A 25026-nucleotide genomic window follows, 5' to 3' on the forward strand; every position below is an offset into this window, starting at 1 on the left:
TTTCATCGATGTTCCTAACTCTCTATCCCTCTCTCTTCATTTCTGTAAAAAAATTTAAAAAAAAAAAAAAAAAAAAAAAAGAATGGATCGAGTGACCAAGGAAACGAGGGCGTCGATTATAAGGATGATTGTTACCTGGACAGCCACTCTTTCCAAAAAGATGCGCCATCTAGTTTTATCGTTAATCTCCTCCATGTGTTGCCTGGCTCAGAGGAGGCATTTCTGTAACTTCCCTTTGGATTTCAAAATTCCTGAGACTCCCCTTTCCCTCCTGCCTGAGACTCCCCTTTCCCTCCTGCCCTGGGAAGTCCTTGGAGCTCAGGAGAAGGCTCCTGGGAGGAGATCCTCTCCTGGGGAGCCACCGCCGCCCCGGACACTTAGCCCCTCCCGCTTCGGGCCCCGCCTCCCCGCAGGGCGAACCCTATAAAGTCGGGGTGAACTGGGTCCCTCCAGCCGCTCCCGGTTCAGCCCAACTTCAAGGTCAGCAGGTCCCCCGGGGACACCCTCTCCGGAGAGCACGCGCCAGCCATGGCCCAGGAGCTGTACCACCCGGAGTTCGCCCGGGCGGGCAAGAAGGCGGGGCTGCAGGTCTGGAGGATCGAGAAGCTGGAGCTGGTGCCGGTGCCCCGGAGCGCCTACGGCGACTTCTACGTGGGGGACGCGTACCTGGTGCTGCACACGAGCAAGGCGTGCCGGGGCTTCACCTACCGCCTGCACTTCTGGCTGGGTAAGGTCCGGCCCCGGAGGGCGAGCCCGCGCGGAGCTGAGATTCCCCGCTGCGGGGAGGGAGGGTGCAAACGGCACGACCTGGGCACCTGGCTTCAGTTGCGTCCCCCGCGGGGCCGCGCCTTTGGGCTCAGCTGCAGACCCTGGGCTCAGCCAAGTGGGGAGCACCCTTATCCCACTGACTTTGACCTTTGCCGGGTCCATCTCCCGGGTCTGAGGCTGGTTGCTCTGGTTCCGCCCTCTTCCACCTTCCAGCTAAGCCAGGGAGCCGCTGCTGGGCACACCCACCTGGGCGCTGGCCAAGCCCGCTCACCTGCGGACAAGTTCAGTCCTGGTTTCCCTCCTGGGAGGAGACTAAGTCAGACAACTCTGTGGGCATCCCCCGCAGCTGGAGAGGTCTTACGTTGTTTGTTTATTTGTTAATCCCCCCCCCCCCCCCCCCGTCCCCTTGCGTATTTCTTTACTAATTGCTGTGATTCATTCAAGTCTGGCTGCTTCAAGTCAGGATCCTCACCTCCACCGCGCGGCTGGCAGAGTGCTGCTAACATTCCTGTGTATGGTGCTGGCCAACTTGGATAGCAGCAGGAAACAAATAATGCAACAACTAAAGCAGATATTGTCCTGCACATAAATCGCTTCATATGGCCTATTTATGTATTTACAGGAGCTTCTTTATAATGATTATTTTAAAATGTATCTTTTATCCACGTGAGCAAGGACACTCTGGCACAAATCGGCTCCTTCGGCCGTAATTATTTTGGGCTGCACTCAGGCCAGACGCTCAGGACACTGGGCCTTGTGTGTTCTACTTTTCCACCTTCTACTTTTACTCGTAAACATCCTGAATGTCCTGCCTCTCCCCGTGAGCTGCTGCGCCAGTGGGCACACCCCATCTGCTAGTAACAACGTGCCGATTATGAGCCTCACTGGCTCCTTTCAAAACTAGCTTGCCCCCCGGGGACTTGTGTTTCTTATTTTTAGTTTTATTCCTGAGCTTCTGGGAAAACCACACACACATACACTTTCTGAAACTCTGAGAGCCATTATTTTTGCTTCTAACATTTGAAAGTTTTAAGAAAGACAATGGTAGAAAGCATTGAGAAGTGATGTTCCCAATGTTTGTCACCATGTGGAGCGGATACACAGACGTCTATGGGAGAAAGGACTGCTTCAATGATAGCACTTGATAGTAAAATGCGGTGCTTGCTTCAGGATGCTGACGCTGGGTCCCAAACTCATTTTGATTCCCCATTGTAATGTTACTGTTCCTCATAGCCAGTCGTCTATTTTATGTTTTGTACAAAAACAAACAAACAAAAAAAAACAGCAGCACTGAAACCCTAATATATAAATAACCACGTTCATGAGTGAATAATGCTGATAGAAGAATAATGTCCTCACCTTGGTCTTTCTATCCAGAAGTTGTATTTGGGATGAATAAAAGTGAAATGTTACATTTGCCACATTGGTGAACTGAAACGTGAAAGAACTTCATTTCTTGCTATAAATAACAGTTAACTTTAACTTTGTTAGAAGGTTGCAAGAGCTCTTTGAGTAGTTTTTTTTTTTTTTAATTCTATAGGTTCCTTCTTATCCATATAAGGTTTTCAAGTACTGTATCTTCTAAGGTTTACACAGAATCACTATTAATTATTAACAATTAATTATCCACTTAGTGTTCACTAGAAACATTTTTATGATCTTAAATATCTGCTGAAACTGAAGTTAATAGTGTGTTAATTGATAAGTTAATTTCTTCAGTAATTATTTATTTATGGTGCCCAGCATTACATAAGACATTTTTGCATATGAATTATTTTTGAAACTTCCCTGAAAATTTATCATCTCAAAGATGCAATAAGACAAAACATGATATAAGTCAGGTAACATGTGGTAGGCACTATGAAAGACATACTGAGTGTCTGTGGTGAGGGGGAAGCAAAAAAGCCTTTGCAGAAAATGAGGGTAACTAGGAGGGATCTTGTGTCAAGAGAAGATCATGGGGAACATGGAAAAGTTTAGAGTAAAAGAGCCGTCAGGCCTTTAAATGGATTTGTTCATCAGCTCTTCCTGCTTCAGTTCTCTAAAGCAGGCTGGATTTCATCCGGAATATTTCTCTCTAAAACCTAAATTGGGATGAATTCAGAGGATTAATAAAACAGATTGAGAGTAAGTTTGGAAAGGAAGCACTGAAAGCTCAAGAAGAGAGCAAGTTTGACTAAAGGAAATCAGTTGGAAGGCAGGTGAGAGTGCGATTAAAATCAGACTGGAGGGAGAAAAGGTGCACAGGGTAGAAATGAAGGAACAAGCCAGGTAAGAGGGGAAAAGGGAGAAGGGAGAAGTGGGACATCCAATAGGAGAATGGAGTCATCTTGCCTGGTCTCTCCCACAGTGTCTTTCTGTAACACCCTTGCCTGTCTCGGATTATTTCATTTTTTATTTTTGCTTACAAAGTGTAAGAATCTGTGTGTATGACTGAAAGTGTTGCATTGGTCCTTCCTACGCATTTCAGCGTTGTACCTAGTGGTTTAAATGCACCACCTTCTGCTTCTGGTCACTTACAGCATCATGTCTATGAACAGGGCTAGATGATCAAGCTCCTATCTGTCACATCCAGATCTATGCTACCAACACCCACCCCCACCATTTCTCCTTGCCAGTTTTAAACTTTACGTAAATATAGAGCAATGAACATTTGTGGTATACTTAGTCTGCGCTATGCTCTATGTGCTATGCATATCAAACTCAAAGGCTAACATGGGCCAAATAAACAAGGTTTAAGTTTATGTGGGCCACCAAAAAACAAAAGCTTCAATTTTCATAGAAACATAGGTTTATTTCCATAGAGACATGCTGAATGCAAAAAGCTGAAATAAATGAGTAAATGTTAACATAAAATAATAGAACATGTTAATAGAAATTAATATTTTTTTCTTGAACATTAACTTACCAGACACTGAATCACTGCACAAATTAATAAGCGTAAGGCAAATAAACCTATTTTCCTTGTTCTCCCAAAGCGAAATATTTCCTGTATCACACACCAAACAAGTCAGTACGAGACTAATGACATGGCATTCGGCTGCTAAAATATTCGCTGCTGGTATTAATGGAGAGAAATTGTGTGTCTGCGCATAAGGGAAATGAATGAATGCAACACGATTAGAGTCATCAGTCATCAGCGAACGTTGTAGTTCATTATTAATAATTATATATAACAGGATATTGTAAAAATTTAAGTAACAAAATTTTTATTAAAACGTTTCTTGCATACAGTTAATATTGGCTGGGCCACAAAAATGTTGGTTGTGGGCTGTGAGGTTGACATGCTTGCTCTATGCAAAACACTGAGGATCCAAAGAAGTGGATTGCAATATACAAACTACAATACAAGTAACTTACTTACATAAGAGCCAGCAAGGATGTGAGAGACTGGATCTTTGTCTATTGCTTGGGGGAAGGTAATAAGTGAGGGATACTATGCAACTACCATATGACCCAGCATTTGCTGCATGAATGTAAGTTAAGTTTATATTCATGTAGAAACCTATATATGAATGTCCATAGCAACTTTATTTAACTAGACAAAAAACTTGAATCAGCTCCACTATACTTCAACAGGTGCCTGGATAAAAAAAAAATTGTGGCACATCAATAATTAAAGATATTCCTCAGTGATAAAAAGGAACAAACTTTTGATACACATAGCAACTCCGATAAAGCTCAGGCAATTATTCCGAGTAAGAGGAAAAAAAGCCAAAATGTTACATACTAATAGTGTATAATTTTATTTATATACCACTTTCTTTTCTGACGCTGTTTAGCTCTGGCCTATGATGTGCATATTCCTTATAAATATTAACATATTGACATGTGAGATGCCTAAAGATGAACGCTAATAAAGGCTAAAATAATTGCAAAATATTTTAGGAGCCTGATTTTTTTTTTTTTTATCAAATGAGTCTGAATCCTATTAGAATATATGGATATGTCTTCCTGAGCATATTCAGACTGTGGTGTTTTGTTTTTTAATTTAAAAAAGAATTGGAAAGCAGAAACAAAACATTCTTTTATTTATTAACAACATAATATTTTAAAAATATTGTTCTATTGAAGATGATTTGTTGTATTGATATTTTATTCAAAGAAAATTTCCGAGTTGTTTTTTTTTTTTCATCAGAAACTCTGCCATAATCCTTTCCCTTGCTTGGTAAGTGAGGTGCTATCATTTGCCATTTCAGGAAGGGAGTGTTCTCAGGATGAAAGCACAGCAGCTGCCATCTTTACTGTGCAGATGGATGACTATTTGGGTGGCAAACCAGTGCAGAATAGAGAACTTCAAGGCTATGAGTCTACTGACTTTGTTGGTTATTTCAAAGGTGGTCTGAAATATAAGGTAAGCTGCTCTTCAAACAGTTTCTGTAAATGACGCCCTTTCTCTTTCTATTCATGCACACCTCTTGCCTTCATAGAATGAAAGTACACTGAGGGCAGACTTTTATGTTTTATTTTTGTTTTAATCTATTTTGTTCACTGATAGATCACCAGTACCTGATGAATACATAGTAAGTGCTCAATAAATGTTTTTGGGATGTATTGGGCAGTATGTTCACTACTCTGATTTGATTTTACTTAGTAGATTGATTTTTCATAAAGTTAAGAGTTTTCAGCTATGTTATCACAAGGAATTATTGAAATGAAAATTACTTTAATAAATAAGTATTGGTAAATTGGGTATTAACAGTTTTTGTTTTTGATATTCTGAAGCATCTCTGAATTTGCTGCAAATAACCTAGTGATCTGGGAATTTCAGTTGCTAGAATATCTTATAGTATAACAATTATAACTTAATACAAAAAAGTATACACACATTTCCTACATAGTGTGGTTTGACCTTGGAAATGAAATAAATGAAACCATTGAGTTGAACATGTGTGGTTTCAATCCACAAATTCAAATGCATACACTGACACATACACACATGTACACACAGTTTATGCATGTGGGCCTGAAAATCATCAAATGGTTCTATTTTTTTTAAAAAAACAAACAATAAAACCTGTTAAGTTTGTCTGTCTCTATAAGGCCATTTTCAGTAAAAGATAGCTTTTGGGGGGAAATCTCCCAATGACCTTTCTTTGTAGACTGGCCATCCTTCACCACCACCCCCACCCCCCCCAGCCCTAGGATTGTTCAAACAAAGTGTGAGTATACCGTCCCTAGACAAACGTTTTAGAAACAGCCCTTTTCAAAATCAAGCATGCTCCAATAGGGGTTCTACAGATCTCTCAACTCCTCTCAAGCATATTAACTTCATGAAGACCTAGACCTCAGAGATAAACTAGGATCCTGAATATATACTAAACATACCTACTCTGATGCCAAGGTTTCTTTCTGCTCTTATCTAATCAGAGACTTTGTTAAATATTTTGTGATGTCAGTTAGATCAGGACAAACACAAGTTCCCATATCTCTCTTGAAATCATTTTTCTACCCTAGGGTATCAGCCACCCTAAACATGGAACTATTACCTCTTATTTTATTTAATTCACATGAATTCCTAGCTTATATCAAATTATCCTGAAACCTTTCCTTATGTGAGTGAACTCAACATTTTGAAAAAGCTGTTTCTTATATTTACTAAAAGCATGCTGTGCCATTAAACTGGTCATGAGCACATTTCTGCCATATATTACTGGTCTGTCTCAGGGCAAGTATGTAAGCTTTCTGGGCTCAGTTTTCTCATATGTGCAATGGGAATAACAACAGCTTTCACTGTAAGTGTTGTGAGGATTTAGGATTTAATTCATAATACAATACCTATTGTATATGGTACATACACAATCAGTAGGAACTTACCTTATTAGTAATTTTTTCTGGCTATTTGTAGGACTTCTAAAGTCAAACTTCTGGATACATATTTAAAAGTGGACATGATAAAAGTAACTTTACAGTTATTGGATACTTATATTCTAATTGCCAGCATTAAAATCACTGCAAATCAGCATTTTATTAGAAAGAGGGTATTTGCAAATGGAGGTCAAATGTATCAGCAAAGAGAAATTAGTTCACTGTCTTATCAGAAGTGACACTGAGCAGATGATGTGTTGCAGTTGTAACAATATCTGATAGGAAATGTAGAAGCAGAGATAATTTACTACCCAGAATAGCAAAGACTGTTATGCTATACTTAATTTTCATGAATATTATCTCGTTTAATTTAAATAACAGCCCTGTGGTGCAGTTCTATCATTATCACACTATTACAATATGTAAATGGAAGCCTAGAGAGACTATGTACTTGCCAAGGTCTAATAGCTAGTATGTGAGTGGGTGACCATTTGACTCCATTGCCCAAGCTGGTAGTCATACTGGGATGCTCTCAACATTCAGCTAGAAAATATGAGGACCATCTTTTCTTGTCATTGCATTGACTTGAGGTTTTTCCTCTGGGAGGCGTTTTATGGTGTTGGAAGGGGTTATCGAAGACTATTACCACCACTCCCTCCCATTAAATCTCCCATAAATCACGCCTTTCCCAAGAAGACCCAGCCCTTAGCCATAATTGTGAATAGCAACCATCTGACATCTGTCAGCCAGGAAAAGTGTATTTATGGCACCACAGATATAGAGGACTTTGTTGAATGAAAACATCCACTTGTTTTCATTCTGTAGAATTGGTAGAAGGAGGCAGGGAATTTATAGTGTTTATTTAAACAATATTCACAGAACTACTTGCTGTCTGATACAGACATATCTAAAACTTAGTTTTTCTCTTGTGCATTTTTGACATTAAATAGTAGAGATAAAACTAGTTTTAAAATACTGTTAAATGTTCATAGGCTATATATCATTGTGATGATTCATCAGATGACATTAGCCTAAATGTTGTTATATGAATCCTCAGTCTAATCTATATATTTTTATGTTTATCTTTATTTTGAAAGTATTATAGATGTCTCCTTTCCTGGCCCCCCAGTAAACCACCCCCCTCCCCATCCATCTGTACTTGAGACCTCTGACTCTCCTCCAACCTCCTGTAGCTTTTTTTCCTTGAAATCCTTATCTACCTTCTCACTCCATGACTTGGAAATAATTAGTTTCCAAAGGACAAGAGCTACAGCTCCTCCTCCTCCTCCTCCTCCTCCTCCTCCTCCTCCTCCTCCTCCTCCTCCTCCTCCTCCTCTTCTTCTTCTTCTTCTTCTTCTTCTTCTTCTTCTTCTTCTTCTTCTTCTTCTTCTTCTTCTTTGCCTTCCTGTAGCAGGTTTTATACTTTGAAGTTTCTCATAAAATATTTGCAATGTTGATATAGAAAGGACAGAGCCTAACTTAAAAAAGAAAAAATTGTTGATTTGCTAAGGAATTCTCTTCTTCCTATTTAATTTTTCACATGCTCCGAGGTGGCTGTTTTCTCTTGGCGTGGTAGGCTGTTTTGGCACAAGCACCTGTGGTTTCACACATGACTGTGTCTAGTTCGAAGCCTCATCTGTTTTGTTTTCTTTTCTGCCCCCTCCCACTGATCAGGCTGGCGGTGTGGCATCTGGACTAAATCACGTTCTCACCAACGACCTGACCGCCCAGAGGCTCCTGCACGTGAAGGGTCGGAGAGTGGTCAGGGCCACGGAAGTTCCCCTGAGCTGGCACAGTTTCAACCAGGGTGACTGCTTCATCATTGACCTTGGCACTGTAAGTTTTATATTCACCTGTTGACATCAAAAGTAAATTGCCTTCAGATCAAAGCCGATGTACATGTCACGAAACATAATCACTTTTTCTGCACCCTGAAAAGAGGTCATGTTTCTGTGAGATGCAAGGGTATCGTGTGAGTAACTGGCTAGTATTTACATGACACAAAGTGGGACTTCAGAGTTTTTATTTTCTTTGATAGGTTTAGAATGACATAGTGATTTAGTTCTTCCTACCATAGAACAGAAATGAATAATTTTTAAATATATTTTCCCTTCTCTTTGAACAGAACTTCCTCTAATTATTTTTGTCCTTAATTGTTTATAGGAAAACATTGCTTGAGGGGAAAAGTGATTCCCCCAGAGACCAAAGGTTCTAAAGTTTTAAATAGACACAGCATGAGTGTAAGCAGTGTGCCTGAAGAGTTTTGGGCAAAGTCCCTTAAATACACACACATGCACCATACTACTTCACACTTAAAAAAAAAAAATATATATATATATATATATATATATATATATATATATATATATAATATATATATAATATATATATAGTGATTTCAGAGAGGAAGGGAGAGGGATGAGAGAGAATCACTGATTGATTGCCTCCTGCACGCCCCACACTGGGGAACTTAGCCCAGGGCTTGTGCTCTGACTGGGAATCCAACCATGACCTCCTGGTTTATAGGTCGACCCTCAGCTATTAAACCACACTGGCCGGGCTACTTCACACTTTTTAATTATCTCAGGATTATTAGAAGAACAGACATAGGTACAAATATCAAGTATCGTCTTATTTACTCTTTGACCTTGAGCAAGTCATTAATCTATCTGAGCCTTAACTTCCTTATTTATATTTTCATCTTGACTCTGATTTTCAATGTCATTTTTAACCTTAGTTGGCTATGATTCAGTCTCATCTGACACACAGTCACATCTGGAAATGGCAGTTATTATCCCAGTTTCACAAGAAGAAAATCAGCCTTGGAGGGTGTGACAAAGTCACTTGGAATGATACAGGATTGAGTGGTGACCTGGAATAGTATCTGTTTTTTTTGTTTGTTTATTTTATTCCTAGTGCACATCCTTTTCACTACACCAAGTGAACTTGGTAGTATATAAAATGGTATGGCTCTATAAAGTAGTATCTTGTGCCTTGGCGGGTTTGAATCAGTGAATAGAGCATTGGTCCATGAACCAAAGAGTCCCAAGTTTGATTTTGGATATACCTCAGTGCAGGCTTGATCCCCAGGGTGCATGTGGGAGGCAACCAATTGGTGTGTCTCTCCCACATCAATGTTTCTCTCTCTCTCTCAGTCTCCTTCTGCCTTTCCTTCTCTTAAAAAAAATTTTTTTAACAGTTTCAGAATCTACTGAATTCAGAATTGAATATGTTTATTCTGGCTTAGAATTAACTGAAAGTAGTTCTATTGGTGAAATCATTCATTTTGTTAAACATGTATGAATTGACTTTCCACAATGGGCTAATAGATGGGTTTGGTTGTAGATTGGCATTCTAATAACATATACTCTCTTCCCCCAAGTCAGGCCTGCCCCTAGGAGTCTGACCCACAAATTCAGGCTCATAAAAAAGGGACAAAGTCTCTAATATAAAGTTCAAGGCACTTCATCTGTTTAATAGTAAACCATCTTTATTTTATATAGTTAATTATCCTTAATAACTTTGGGGTTGCCACCTACCCTCATTCCTGGAATTAATTTGTTGCAGAGATACTTGAGTTTGATTATCCCTTCTGTGTGGAAGAGATATTTATACTCTATCACACCCTAAAGGGATACCCCAGTAGGAATTGAGCTCTGGATCCCTAAGTACATTGGAAAAAATACCTACAAGATCTATGTTTATGTTAACTAACTTTTAATCAGTTGGTATGTGGCCAAAAATTACTAAATGGTAATAAGATCTTGGAGTTGCCTTAGTGACTTTATTTTGGGTGTGTCAGAGTAAACAAAAAAGGTATGGAGTCACATCTTTCTCTACCATAATGTTATAACTTGAGTTAATTATTTTGTGACCACTTTCTGCATTGACAACACAAAAAGAAACCAGTATAATTTCTTCACATTTGTTTGGTTACCCAGGTGTGACCAACAAAAGCAAACTGGCCAACACTAAGGTTATGATATAACCTAAATCCTGTATCTTGACTCAGTTTGAGGGAATTTGTTTTTTTAATAAATAATCACTATTATTAATATGATATGCCATATACCTTTAAGACATTTACTATGTTAGGATTTCAGACTATAGTAAATACCCTCTAGACATGACAATGTAACCTATTCAACCTAAAGCATGATATTTAAAAATTATCCATTTACTTTGAAAATTAATGCCGTGGCCGGTTTGGTTCAATGGATAGAGTGTCGGCCTGCAGACTGAAGGGTGCCAGGTTTGATTCTGGTCAAGGGCACATTACCTGGATTGCGGGCTTGATCCCCAGTAGGGGGCGTGCAGGAGGCAGCCAATTAATTCTCTCCATCATTGTTTCTATTTCTCTCCCTCTCCCTTTCTCTATGAAATCAATAAAAATATATTAAAATGCATTATTTTTTAAAAAGGGAAATTGTCAACATTTTAGAGGATGTTTTCGATAAGTTGTCTTATATTTAGTGTGTTTTCAGAAAATAGTATGGGACATGGTTAGATCTCACCAATTTGGAATTTACTGGATCTTCGGAAAATGCTTTGAACCATGTATTTTTATGTTGGTGAATGTATATATCATTATTTTCTCACTATTGTTAAAGATATGGGGTATTGGTAGACATTAAATAATAAAATCACATGTAAGTATATTGCGACAAAACACCCATAACTATAGCATGTAAGTGAATAATAACGAAAAAGACCATATTCTCAAAGTTTGGCATCTGGAGTGAACTCCTAGCCAGGAATGGAGAATTTAGTTCCACAGAGCGATGAGTTCCGTTTCCTTGTTCACTTGTTTGGTCAGGTGTGTAACTTTGCCCTACTCCCCATGCTATTTATACTCTATCACCCCCTCATTGTTTCGTCATGCTGCTCTGGAAAAGCAGGCAACACTTCCTCATTCACCAGCAGGTCTTCAACCCACATTTCTGGACTTTCCCTCCCATTCTTTCTTTGAAACTGTTCTTCCTGCAATTTATCCTTCTGATAAATCCCGTGGGCATTTTGATCATTATCCACTTGCAGGAACTAACACACTTCATTACTCCCTTCTGCACCAACCTCACTCTTCCCACCTTCCCCTCCCTTTAAGCCACTCTGTTCTCATTCTTCTGGATGTGGTCTGCCTACCCCCTCACGTTGTTTTGCTCTGGCCTGATCTCTATGTCAGTATTTCTAACTGCCTCCCCAATGTGTTAGCTTGTGTGCATCATGAGAACCTCAAACATGACTCATCTAACCATGGAAATCATCAACTTCACTCTCATTCCCAAACCACTTCTCCTTGTTGTCCTTGTCTTGTGAATAGTGCCACCTCTCGTTCACACCCTCAACCCCCAAATCCAGGAGTTACCCTGACGACTTCTCCCAAATGCTGCGCGTGCGGTCAACCACTATGCCTGGTCCGTGCCGCCTCCTCGCCGTTTCCTCAGTCCTTCCTGTCCACTTTCTCACCACGATACCTGCGCATGGCACTCTCCCTCACATTGGCATGCTTTTGTGCACATTGTTCCTTTGCCTAGAATACTCTCCTTGTCAGCATCACCTTTCTCCAGCAAGCATCAAATATCCTCTCATCTTAACTTTCCAATTCAGATATTGCCTTCTTTATGTGTTCCCTGACCTCTGCCTCTCTCTTCTCCTTCCACTGTCCCATGTCACACCCCCATAGAGTTCTTCGGCACACCTTATCTGAACTTTCCTACCCCTCAGGGCCTTGCCTGTAGTACTTTCCACATCGCCTGTCCATTCACTTATTAACCTCATTTACTCACTTTGTTTCTAGTATTTGGCCCAGAACTTAAAACCACTCAGCAAGTGTTTCAACAGATGGATAGCTGTCCGACATAAAGCATACAATCTCATGCAGTCCTCTGTACAAGGGTGTAATTGTTTTCATTTATAACTCAACCTGACTATATTGCCAAGCTTCAAATTCCAAGGGTAAAACAATCTTGTCTTATTAAGGTGAAGTTTGTTTACTATTAAAGCAATGCAGACTTATCCCACCCATCTCCTTCCTACCCCTAAGGCTCGAATGCACGTGCAGTAGGATGATTTGGGCATGGGGGTTGGGTTGAGAATGGAAGTGTGAGTCTGGTTTGCAGTCTTCAGGCCTCACTCCTCTCTGAACTTCCACTGTGGCCTCCCCATCTCATTCATTCCTGAGCTCTGGGCTTTGGCCGCTGTCCCAAGACATTTGTTGGAAAATATCCGTGGCCTCACTTTGGTCTTCTGATCTGCCCACAAGATCCCTGCTGATTCTGTCAGCACCTCCCTCCTGCCTCCCACTCCAGCCCAGAAACCCTCCCTTGCTTTTCCCTTGCCACACTGGACTTGGGGGGACACTTGTACCACCCTGCTTTTCCCATGCCACACAGGAATTGTGGGAACACTGTAGCCACATGGCCTTTCCCATGCCACACTGGGCTTTTGTGGGGACACTGGTAGCCACATTGCTCCAACTGCCTAGACACTGCCCACCGTCATTTCTGTGTGTGTGTGTGTGTGTGTGTGTGTGTGTTTTAATATATTTTATTGCTTTTACACAGAGAGGAATTGAGAGGGATGGAGAGTTAGAAACGTCGATGAGAGAGATTCATCGACCTGCTGCCTCTTGCACACCCCGTACTGGGGATGTGCCCGCAACCAAGGTACGTGCCCTTGACCAGAATCGAACCCGGGACCTTTCAGTCCGCAGACCGACGCTCTATCCACTGAGCCAAACCAGTTTCGGAGTCATTTCTGTTTTTATGCTCAGGATCATGGATGACTATATGACTAATATGCTGATGGGAAAGTATACCAAGCTCTTTTCAAAGATTCACTGCACCTGATCAGATTCTCCAATTATCTTTTAATCTCCTACTGTTCTATTCTTGGGCCTGACAAACTAGTTTACACCATTCCATGGTTTCTACTCTAGGCCCTAAGGCTAAGACTAGTTCTTGATTTGCAAAACTAGCTATCTAGACTGAAAACTCACTCTTCCCCCAAAATCTTTAACAAAATCAAGGTTCTTTTCAATTAAAACAATGTTGGCTTTCAGGCTTTAGTCTCTGCTATGACTTAAAAATGCTAATTTTAAAACTAAAAAACACGAAGCAAAATCTTCTTTGTTCTGGATAAATTTGTGGGATCCCTTAACACGACCCGCGTGGTTCAGGGCCCACTCAGGGTCCGGTTTCTGGAGAAGGCCACACACTAAAATGAAGAGAGAGACTGGAAAAGAGTTAATTTGGGAAAATGGGGGCCAGGCAGGAAGTCCACCTCTAGTGGGAAGACTAACTGCTCCCTGGCCTTTTACCACTCCTTTTATTGAGATTCTGAAATGAAGACATCTCTTAGGCGGGAAGTTCCAACAGCAGAAAATCAATTTACATTTACATATGATTAACAAATTAAAGTTGCCTCAGGCACCACTATCTCAGCTAGACAATGAGTTAATGGCTCTGACCCTTCAGAGCCATCAAGGTTGGCAAGCTCTTTTTACATTTTATCTCCAGTGACAATGTTAGGTTTTGGTTCCTGGCATAAATTCATCCTTACCTCAAAGTAATGCATTCCACTAGATTTGTGAGGGGAGAGCCTTGAGGCAACAAGAAAAGATAAACCTAATATTAAATCTGTAAAATTTATGGTCAGTGAAAGTAGGGATCAATGGCATTTGCTGTGTGCTTAGTATATGCTGGGTGTGAGGATAAGGTTGAAGGCTCAGGTAGCCTTTGAGAGCCATAGGTGCTGTCAAATGGTGAGAGGTCACAGACACATACACAAGTTAGAGTATTAGCATCATTTGGAAGAGGTTTTTTAAAAAAATCTATACCTGTCATTTGATCTTTAGGATTCTGATTTTAAAGTTTTGGGGTGAGACTTTGGTATAAGTACTTATTAAGCCCCACTTTGATATGGGAAATGTCTGAAGTTGCTAGAACATTAAGGGATTATATAATTGGCGAACCAATGAGTCAATTAAACATAGTTATGTCAACTTATGTGGCTGGCAGAATTGGTTTTTGATAACCTGATGATAAACTTCTTTGGTGTGTTAAATACTTGGATTTGTAGAGAGAACATGATTTCATCTATTCTCACTGTCACTATAAAAAGAACCCTCCAAAGTTGTCCCTGGTCCCAGTAGGTGCCATTGTTACAGAGAACCGGAATAATCAAACAATGCCGGAAAGTTTGGAGTCACACTTTATTACACGTGGGTCCAGATAAAAATGTCTCTCAAACTCTGGGCCCCAACATGGAGGAATTTTCCCTAATTATATGTTTTTACCTTCCTTGTCTCCCAAATATGGGGTGTTTCTGGCCCCCTTTGTAAGTTCTTAAAGAGCCCCTATGTGCTGGGGCCTTGAGACCTCAACCAAAGGTTTGGCCTGGTGCCAGCACTGATAATTTCATCTGGGGAAGGTTTAATGGCCTCTCTGAAGTGGGAGTAGTCTTATTTTCCTTATTATTTAAGTAAGCAAGCATTTACCGAAACCAAATAGCAGGGTTACATTTTCATACAACAGTTTTTATATGAGATGGATGCTTCACCATCACTATCAGCAACTAAACTGGAGTTGTCCAAATCATTTCCCCCTTTCCCTGGCCTCCAGTACATGTCCAAACGGTATGGTTGACCAGTTCTGCAAGGTTTAGCCTACTAAATATCCCTGGATTCTTCTCTTCTCTCCATCACCACTACTCTGCCCTGATTCACGTACAGTTCATTCCCTTCTAAGTCTTTTGGATCTTAGAAGGTAAATAGTTGCCTCTGAAACCATGCTTGCATTACATTTTCTCAGGTCTAGTATGCTTAAATAAGGTTTATGAAAGAGGTATTTCTTCTAAATCCTAGCCAAATCCTATAAATAAAACAATTGAGGTTATAATAAAAGCATTTTTGTAATAATACAGATCCACCTATCTCATCAATTTAGACAGTTTTTAGCTCTATGCAGAATTTTTTTTCTTTTTGCAGCCCACTCCTGGAATTATAAAAAGAAAATTCTTCAAGCATGGTGCCAGTTGAGTACAAAGCTTCCTTGTGCACAGTGGTGAAGTAGTCTTAACCAACCACCTCTAAATAGAGTAGTGTTGAGCAGTACGGTTTATTAATAGTACTACACATGTGTTTCAGCACAGTGGAGCTCTGTTAAAATGAAATGTAATAAACACATTATCCACACATAGTGGAATATAAATTACCGAGTTGCTAAAATTCTGTTTAAGATTTTAAAGCACATTTATAGGTGTAGCTGCCATGATCGAATGAACTATATTTGCATAAAAATTAATTAGCATTGTATGAAAAGGGTGTTTTCATTAATATGACTATTTAACCAGTTCCAGCTTTTAGCAGTATATAATTAGAATCCACTGAAAATTAAGTCTAGTAAATAAGATGTCACATTTATAAAAATATAAGCATAGAGTAAGGTGTAAGCATAATAGAAAACATTCATTTTTGTGCTCAATAGGAAATGTTCTATAACACTTTTTTAAATGATTCAGTCATCTTTGAGCTAAGGAGAAAACTTCACTCTTAAAGTTTTATTATTTTTATGGGTATTTCATAGGTCTGTTTTTACTTTTTTTAAAGTCAAAACTGTAGTCTTGCCCTAACTGGTTTGACTCAGTGGATAGAGCATCAGCCTGCGGACGAAAGGGTCCCAGGTTCCATTCCAGTCAAGGGCATGTACCTTGGTTGTTGGCACATCCCCAGTAGGGGATGTGCAGGAGGCAGCTGATAGATAGTTTTCTCTCATCAATGTTTCTAACTCTCTATTTCTCTCCTTTCTTCTCCATAAAAAAATCAATAAAATATATATTTTTAAAAACCACCAAAAAAAACCCACCTGTAGTCTTAAGAAATGACTATTTACAATTCACTTTTAAACACATTTACCAAGCTTCCATAATGCTTTGCAGTTGCTCATAAAATTTTGTATGATTTTATATAATCTCTTTGAAGTAGGGGAGAGGTCATTATATGACTAAGGTAGGGAGCACAGACATCTGTTAAATAATTGTATAAACACAAAGGAACTCAGTAATGAAAGTTGCTAGTAAGTTTGAGAAATTAAAAAGCTAACTTCTGACCTACCTGCTGAACTACACTGTAGTGTGAGTATTAGAAGTTTGCTTCCTCAGGCCTACTGAGAAGAGAATCATTTACAGAATCACACAGAATGAGGCAGTAAAAGATTCAGAGCTAAGAACCTGTACTCAGGTGAGGAGCTGGCATGGCGCCATTAGATAATTAGATGTTACAGGTTCCCTGTAATTTGTGCTCAGTGCAAGGTGCTCAGGACGGCCAGCAGGAGCCCTCAGCCCTGGGTGAATGCTGGAATCACTTGGGGAAGGCTCGATAAACACACTTGAGATTACCTAAGGGTAGGGTTCAGATATCTGTATTTTCAAAAATCATCTTCCTTCCCAGCCACAGCAATCAGACCAATAAATAAATAAAATTTGGCAGAAATAGCAAAGGAAGACTCAAAACTGGCCTTATTTGCAAATGAAATAATACTATATAGAGAGATGGATCAAGAAAACTATTATAACTGATAAATAAATTCAGTAAATTAGCAGGATACAAAATAAACATTCAGGAATTGGACCCACTTTTATACACCCAGTTTTTATATATAATAAAAAACTAACAGAGGCTGTTGCAGCCGGGTGGCTCGATTGGAGCATCATGCTATACATCAAAAGGTTGCAGGTTTAATTCCTACTCAGGGCACAGACCTTGGTGGAGGGTTCAATCCTCTCGTTGGGGGTACATAGTTTCTCTCTCTGTTTCTCTCTCTTTCATTTCAGGCAAGCAGTAAACTTTTTTTTGAATAAAGAAATGACTCTGGACTAGAAATGTCTTCTAGCCAGAGAAAAGAGTCAATGCCTTTGAATCTTGGGCACTCTTTTATTTTGCTGTTATTAATTTGTAGAGGCCCAGTGCACACAATTTCATGCTTAAGTAGCTTGCTGTGCAGCGAGCCCCACGAGCCCTGCAGTGCCACTGAGCTGTGAGTCCCATCATGCCACGTGAGCCGGGGGTGGGACTGAGAGGTGCTCCACGCACCTCCTGGTGACCAGTCATTTAGTCATTACGGCCACTGGGCTTTTTATATATATAGATTTTCTCTTTTAAAAATTGCAAACATAAAGTCACATAGTCAATGAGTGGCCACTAAGGTCTGTCTCCTTCGCACTTATGGCTATGCTAACCCCCTCTCCAAGACTGACTAGATGAAATATGTGTGGAAACTTTTGAAAACCAAATGTAGTGCAAATATATTATTAGCACTAATTGTCTACATGTCAATTTCTCCTGCTCATTTTCCTGCATTGATCTCTCTATCCCCAAAGTCTAGTTCATATTAGGCACCTATAAATGTGACAATTTTTTAAAAAGGAAAAAACACTGACTTTAGCTACTGCAAAAATTGCGGGCTTTCTTTCTGCATATATATGATTCTCCCTTTGTGTTAAAACTGTGTCTTTTATTTTAAAATCTTTTTTCTGCAAACACAGGAACAGAGATGATGTTTTTGTTTCTACTTGATTGGAACTATATTATTCTAGGGCTTATTTTTATCCTTGATGATATACCTTGGATAATTTTCTATGTCAGTACTGAAACATTTTCCTCAATGTTTAGTCACTGAAGTCTAGTCTCCAGCATCCATGTAATACATTTATATAGCTATCTTTCTGTGGATGAGAAGTTTTGTTTTGTGTGTTTCTTTGTTTTTGAATCCCATGTTTGACTACTATAGAATAGATTCTTAGGAGTGAAATTTTCTGATCTAAAAGCAATTATTTTTTTATATGATGCCAAACTGCTCTCAAAAAAAGCCTGTGTCAGTTAATATCACCCACATAGTATGTGATAATGCCCATTCCCACAACCTGCCAGGCTGAGAGATACTATTAAACTTCTCTTTCGTATTTTTCTTAAAACATATTCAATGTCAAGGGCACATGCCTGGGTTGTGGGTTCAATCCCCAGTGGGAGGCATGCAAGATACAGCCAATAAGTGATTCCCTCTCATCATTTATGTTTCTATCTCTCTCTCTTTTCCTTCCTCTCTGAAATAAATAAATATATTAAAAAATAAAATAAATAAAAAATGCTTAATTTATAATTCTGAGAGCAACAGAATACAGAATAAGATATAAATTAAATATATGAAATAATGTATACCTCAACAACAGATGATTTAAAAATATTTTTATTATTAAATCCTGAAATAACATTGGTTAATAACATTATATAAATTTCAGGTGCACAACTTTATAATAAAACACCTGTATATGCTCATTACCTGAGGTCTAGTCTCCTTCTGTGACCTAATATTTTTTTAATTTTATTTTTTTATACCTTTTGGTAGTTAATCACTATGTGTATTACAATATGTCTAAATGTTCTCCACATATTATTGAGGTGAAAAGATCTGCCTCTTTCTTTTAGAAAATTTACCAGTGGTGTGGTTCCTCGTGCAACAAATATGAGCGCCTGAAGGCCAGCCAGGTGGCCATTGGCATTCGGGACAATGAAAGGAACGGAAGATCTCAACTAATTGTGGTGGATGAAGGGAATGAGCCACCGGAGCTGATAAAGGTATTGTGACTTAGGTTGTGTTTGCAAGGTTACTACTTTTAGGTCAAGCATGCAGGGCAAGGTTGTGTGTGAATGTGTGTTAGTTTCAACAAATTTCTACTATTTAGGCTCAGATTAGGTAAGAGGAGATAGAGTTAGCCACGGTCATGGTACTAGGAAAGCAGAGCATCAAGACTTTGCTCTCACCATTGATATGACTATCAAAGGAAGCCTTGACCCTATGTCAGTGGTTCTTAACCTTTCTGATGCTGCGACCCTTTAATACAGTTCCTCATGTTGTGGTGACCCCCAACCATAAAACTATTTTCGTTGCTAATTCATAACTGTAATTGAATCGTAATGTAAATATCTGTGTTTTCCCATAGTCTTAGGCTCTACATCAGCAGTTCTATTAGCAGGGTCGCCTAAGACGATTGGAAAACACAGATATTTATATTACGATTCATAATGGTAGCAAAATTAATTTTATGTTTTTTATGTAAATATCTGTGTTTTCTGATGGTCTTAGGCAACCCTGCTAGAGGTTATGAAGTAGCAACGAAAATAATTTTATGGTTGGGAGTCACCACAACATGAGGAACTGTATTAAAGGGTCGAGGCATTAGAAAGGTTGAGAACCACTGCAGTCTAGCTGTTTCTGTCTACCATTTATTGAGCTTACTATGTGCCAGGCACAGTTCAAGGCAGCATTCATTTGTTGTTTATTTTTAATGAATCTTTTGTTTGGATTTCTAGTATTTAATTCAGATACCCATTTCATTCCTCATCAATTCATCCAGTGAGGGAAGTTGAAATATTATGAAGAACCCTAAGAAATATATTAACTGTGTAGTTAACCATATGCTGTAATAAAATGATAATATTTGAAATAGTCTTTCACTTTGTCACACCAAAGTTCAACATGAAGACTGTGACCTTACTGATAAGATGTCACTTTTATATGATCAGTCCAAATTGACACCACTTAGCAATCATTTCTGAATGAGGTACATTTTTCCTTGGTTTGCAGGTGGAGTGAGATAATAGTGATAGGGCCTATAAATAGAATAATCTATTTATAAGACAGATGGACCACATGGAAGGGTGGATCTTTGCCCCCACACAGTCTATATCTGACTTGATAAACTAACATAAATATTAAACCAGAATGCAGGTTTCTAATCTTTCTTAAACTAACATAAATATTAAACCAGAACCGGTTTGGCTCAGTGGATAGGGCATCGGCCTGCGGACTGAGAGGTCCCGGGTTCGATTCCGGTCAAGGGCATGTGCCTTGGTTGCGGGCGCGTCCCCGGTAGAGGGTGTGCAAGAGGCAGCTGATCGATGATTCTCTCTCATTGATGTTTCTAACTCTCTATCCCTCTCTCTTCCACTCTGTAATCAATAAAAATAAATCAATAAAAAAAAGTCAACAACTCATAATCCCTTAGTGTTGGTTTTGTAATTAATATTTGTTTACTATCAGGAGGAAATGTATTCACATGTTGTAAAGAACTCTCTAAATCAAGGTCATCTGGATGGTGCTTCTAAGTCCTGTTTTGTGGTGTGTTTTGGGTGTTTTTTTGTGTGTGTGTCATGTTTTTTTGTTGTTTTTTTTCAGAGCAAAGAACCACACTGTTGCAGAACTGGGCTATATTGATAGTACTTGGGCAAATGAAAAAGTGGTATTATGTTTATAGGGGTATTGGGTACATCACAATTTTACAATTACATTGTTTTGGAGATTTTGATATAGATAGGTATATAGATAATTGTAAGTGAAATTCATTGTTATACCATTTTAAATGTGGGAACAAGGTCAGAGAGTCTCTTAGTAGTGGGTCCACCCAGCTCAGATTGCCTGAGGCTACCAAAGGAAGGGATTGTCAGAAAGAGGAGGGGGGATGCTCATTGCAAAGCACAGAAATTAGGAATCCCAAAGGCACACGGTGGAAGTGTCCATTCCAACACTGAGCAGGTAGAAAATGTTCAAAGGGGTCTGAGGTCTTACAGAAAAAGGTCTAATGATCCCAGAAAAGGCAAATGGCCTACAATCGTTACCTGACCACCCGAGCCCATGGAAATCGTCCAGGTGAGACATTCTCTGAGAAGCTACGTGGATGTCAGAAATGCTTGGCAGACCTGTCCTGGTGGTTAAGATGAGCCAGGTTAAAACAAAGCTGATACCACCAAACACCTGAATGTATCACTGAACCAGGGCCAGAGGGCTTTTTAAAAACACAATGCTGAGTTTCTGTCTGAATCTCGGGCTCAGCTCCAGACTTTTGTAGTCTTTACTTCCCAGATGGCTCCAATGGGCGCCAGAGAGAACAATTCTGGCTAAATTTGTTGGCATTCTGGCTTATGTGTTTTAATAACTTGTGAGCTAGCTATCAATGTTATAATAACTTGTAAGTTATATTTCCATGTGAGAGTAACTTGTGAATTAGCTTCCCATATAATAATAATTCATGAATTAACTTTCTTGCGAATTGTACCCTCTAAATCTAATCTCAAATATGTTGATGTTACTTTACCACTTAGCTGGCTAGTGAGGTACAGCTCTCCTAAGCATCACCTGTGCTTTTATTTCCTGTTAGTTTAGCAAACATGTTATCTTCCCTATTAGCAAATATTTACTTGTCTTAAAGCAAGTAAAAACACCATAACAACAAGACTATTATTCTCTTTTACAATTTATTTCTATTTACCATATGCTTGCAAAATCCTGATTTTTTTTTTTCATTTAGGGAAAGAAAATAAGACATAAGAATTACTGAGTAATTAAAATGTTAGTTCACTGACTTTGAACATCACTAAAAACAAAGTCACTGAGAACTGACTTTGTTTTTAGTGAAAAACAGAAGCACAAGGCACACTGAAATGATGAAGATAAGAAGAAGGTGATGTCTCATTTCCCATAGAGAGCAGTGGAGGCTGGGGGCTCTTAGGGGATGAAAATGACATGTGACTGAAGCTCTTGCTACAATGTGTGACTCAGTAGACATTCAGTAAGTGGTAACCATGACTGTGCAGCTTGTAATTCGCTGAACCAACCACGGAATTTATTGCTCAGTCATGCTTCGGCCACACCCAGTCAGCCCAGGCAGAAGTTACACACGGTGTTAGGTAAGACTCTGGGGAGGGGAGGGAACGTTCAAGGCTCCCTTAAAGGAACACCCAGAACATCAGCCTGGTTGGAGACAGTGGTTGGTAGAGACACTGAGAAGCAGTGCAGGGTGGGTAACAGCCAGCTCTGGGAGGGCTGAGGAAGCCAGACGGAGGAGTTAGGCTCTGTCAGGAAGCATTCGGTTCAGAATGATCCAGAGTGCAGATTCCTGGCTTCAGCCTTGCCGGTTACTTAGTTGCTGGCAGTTGGACAATCTTTATTTTGTCAAGTTACCCAGATGTTGCTTGAACACTGAACTTGAAGACCACTGTTCCAGATATAAATCTTTATTTAGAAGTTGTTGTCTTGAAATAGAGGAGTAAAATGAAATAAAGGGCCAGGGTCCAGAATAGATGAAAGGATGAGGGGAGACCGAGGCAGGAGGGAGTTGACAGCAGTAGGTAAAACCCATGACACGGGCGATGAGGGACTTCAGTAGGGTGGGAATTAAGGAATCAGTGACTCTAAACATTACCATAAAAGTGGAATTTAATGACAAGTGGGTAGGAGGTTGAAAGTGGGAGGCAGCAAGCAGTCATAACTGACCACGTGGTTTTCCGTTTGGGTGGGTGGGAGACTGGAGAGTCACTGGCATCACTGGGGAGTGAGAGTGGTGTCTTGTGGAAGGATAGTTCCATTCATGTTAGAAGGTGGTGATACTTTTAAGTAGAAACTTACAGAATATCCTTAACAGAAAGGAGGGCTCAAGCACTCAACCCAGGCATGTACTCTGACCAGGAATTGAACTATAAACTCCTGGTTTCTGGGTTGATGCTCAACTACTGAGACACACCGTTTGGGTTAAAGTATTTTATTGTCCAACTATAATAATGAAAGCATAATATGCTAATTAGACCTTCAGAACAAAGCCAGGGCTGTAAGGGAAGCCCTGGTCCCAGATGCCAGAAGGAAGCCGGTGCTTGCACTTGGAAGAAGGAAGACCCACTCTTGTACAAATTTTGTGCATCAAGCTTCTAGTTGTATAAATAAAAAGATGGGCTTGCCGAAACCGGTTGGCTCAATGGCTAGAGCATCGGCTTGGAGACTGAAAGGTCCCGGGTTCGATTCCAGTCAAGGGCATGTACCTTGGTTGCGGGCATATCCCCAGTGGGGGGTGTGCAGGAGGCAGCTGATCGATGATTCTCTCTCATTGATGTTTCTAACTCTCTATCTCTCTCCCTTCCTGTCTGTACAAAATCAATAAAATATATTTAAATAAATAAATAAATAAATAAATAAAAATAAAAAGATGGGCTTGTTTCCAGAGGAAATAAGTTCTTTAATGCATTCCTAAATTTAAGGCTATGCCTATACTCTTGCAAGGATTAGGATTTGTATACATTTTTATTGTTGTCTGCCATTCAGCAGTTTGAATTTCACACAATATGTTGTAAGGAATGTTGAATATAAAATACAATGGATTTCATTATATATATATATATATATATATATATATATATATATATATGTGTGTGTGTGTGTGTGTGTGTGTGTGTGTGTGTGTATTATATATTTCTTTATTGACTTTTTACAGAGAGGAAGAGAGAGGGATAGAGAGTTAGAATTAACGATGAGAGAAAATCATCGATCAGCTGCCTCTTGCACACCCCCTATGGGGATGTGCCCACAACCAAGATACATGCCCTTGACTGGAATCAAACCTGGGACCTTTCAGTCCGCAGACCAACACTCTATCCATTGAGCCAAATGGGTTTCAGCAGATTTTATTGTATACTAAGTATTTGTTAAATCTAAATGAATACCTTTTGTGCATGTTCAAAACTTAAATTTATGTCAATGTTTTATATCAAATTTTATATAAAAAATCACATAGTTTAGAATAAATTTACATTTTATTCTTGTCCTTAACATTCTGTATTTGTATACATTAATTAAGGATTTCTTATAGAGATTTTTTTGTGTGTGTGATTTGAGTGTACAGAAATTCAAAGCATATTCAAGTATACTTTCTATGAAATAGGTTGCTTGAATTTTTGGAGTGAGTTATATATGAAACAAAAATAAAATTATTCATTTAACAACGAAATTATTGAACATCCACTATACCCCAGACACTATTTTAAGTGCCGAGGATAGATTAGAAAATGAAGCATGATATGGTCATCAAGAACTTGCACTTTATGTAGCCAATAATATGTCAATAATGGTAATAGTACCTTATCCTCAAATAGTAATTTTGAACCAAATCTTTGTAATAATAAATTAATTAAACCTATAGATTGCTTTTTTCAAGAAGCAGAGGTCACAGAAGTGATTCTGTTGCAGAACTAAATTTAGAACTCATATTTTAATTAATTTTTTAAAAATCTTGATTGTTTTTCCCCCCCATTGACTTCTTCTAGCCTACACCTACCTCCCACCCCAGGCCTTCCCCATACTACTGGCTGTGTCCATGGGTTATGCGCATATGCATACATGTTCTTTGGTTAATCTCTTCCCACCTGTCCTTCACTCTGAGATTCAACAGTCTGTTCCATGCTTCTATTCCTACTAATTTTTAATAATATGGACACCTCACCTTATAAACTTGGAATTTTATTTTCTTGGAAGTTCCCATCACTAGCAAACTCAGTATTTATTTGTTTACTTAATGCAATTGATTGGTTTGACCCATAGGAAAAGGCCAGTGTAGTATGATTGCTGAGAAATG

General features: G+C 39.3%; 1 protein-coding gene across 2 annotated transcripts in view; it reads left to right on the forward strand.

The window, feature by feature from the left end:
- Positions 1–25026, forward strand: part of SCIN (scinderin) — a 50850-nt gene that overhangs the window by 804 nt on the left and 25020 nt on the right. Inside the window, exons 2-5 of one of the 2 annotated variants that reach the window (XM_084897100.1) lie at positions 93–727; positions 4968–5122; positions 8251–8412; positions 19058–19207. In XM_084897100.1, the coding sequence (XP_084753226.1) occupies positions 529–727; positions 4968–5122; positions 8251–8412; positions 19058–19207 (666 nt within the window). In that variant the 5' untranslated portion in view covers positions 93–528. Of the gene's footprint in view, positions 1–92; positions 728–4967; positions 5123–8250; positions 8413–19057; positions 19208–22266; positions 22316–25026 lie in introns of those variants that run through there. The other variant, XM_084897101.1, reaches the window with a different exon arrangement.

Source organism: Pipistrellus hanaki (assembly GCF_964339955.1).
Source record: "Pipistrellus hanaki genome assembly, chromosome: 10".
In the NCBI taxonomy this organism is placed as follows: Eukaryota; Metazoa; Chordata; class Mammalia; order Chiroptera; family Vespertilionidae; genus Pipistrellus; species Pipistrellus hanaki.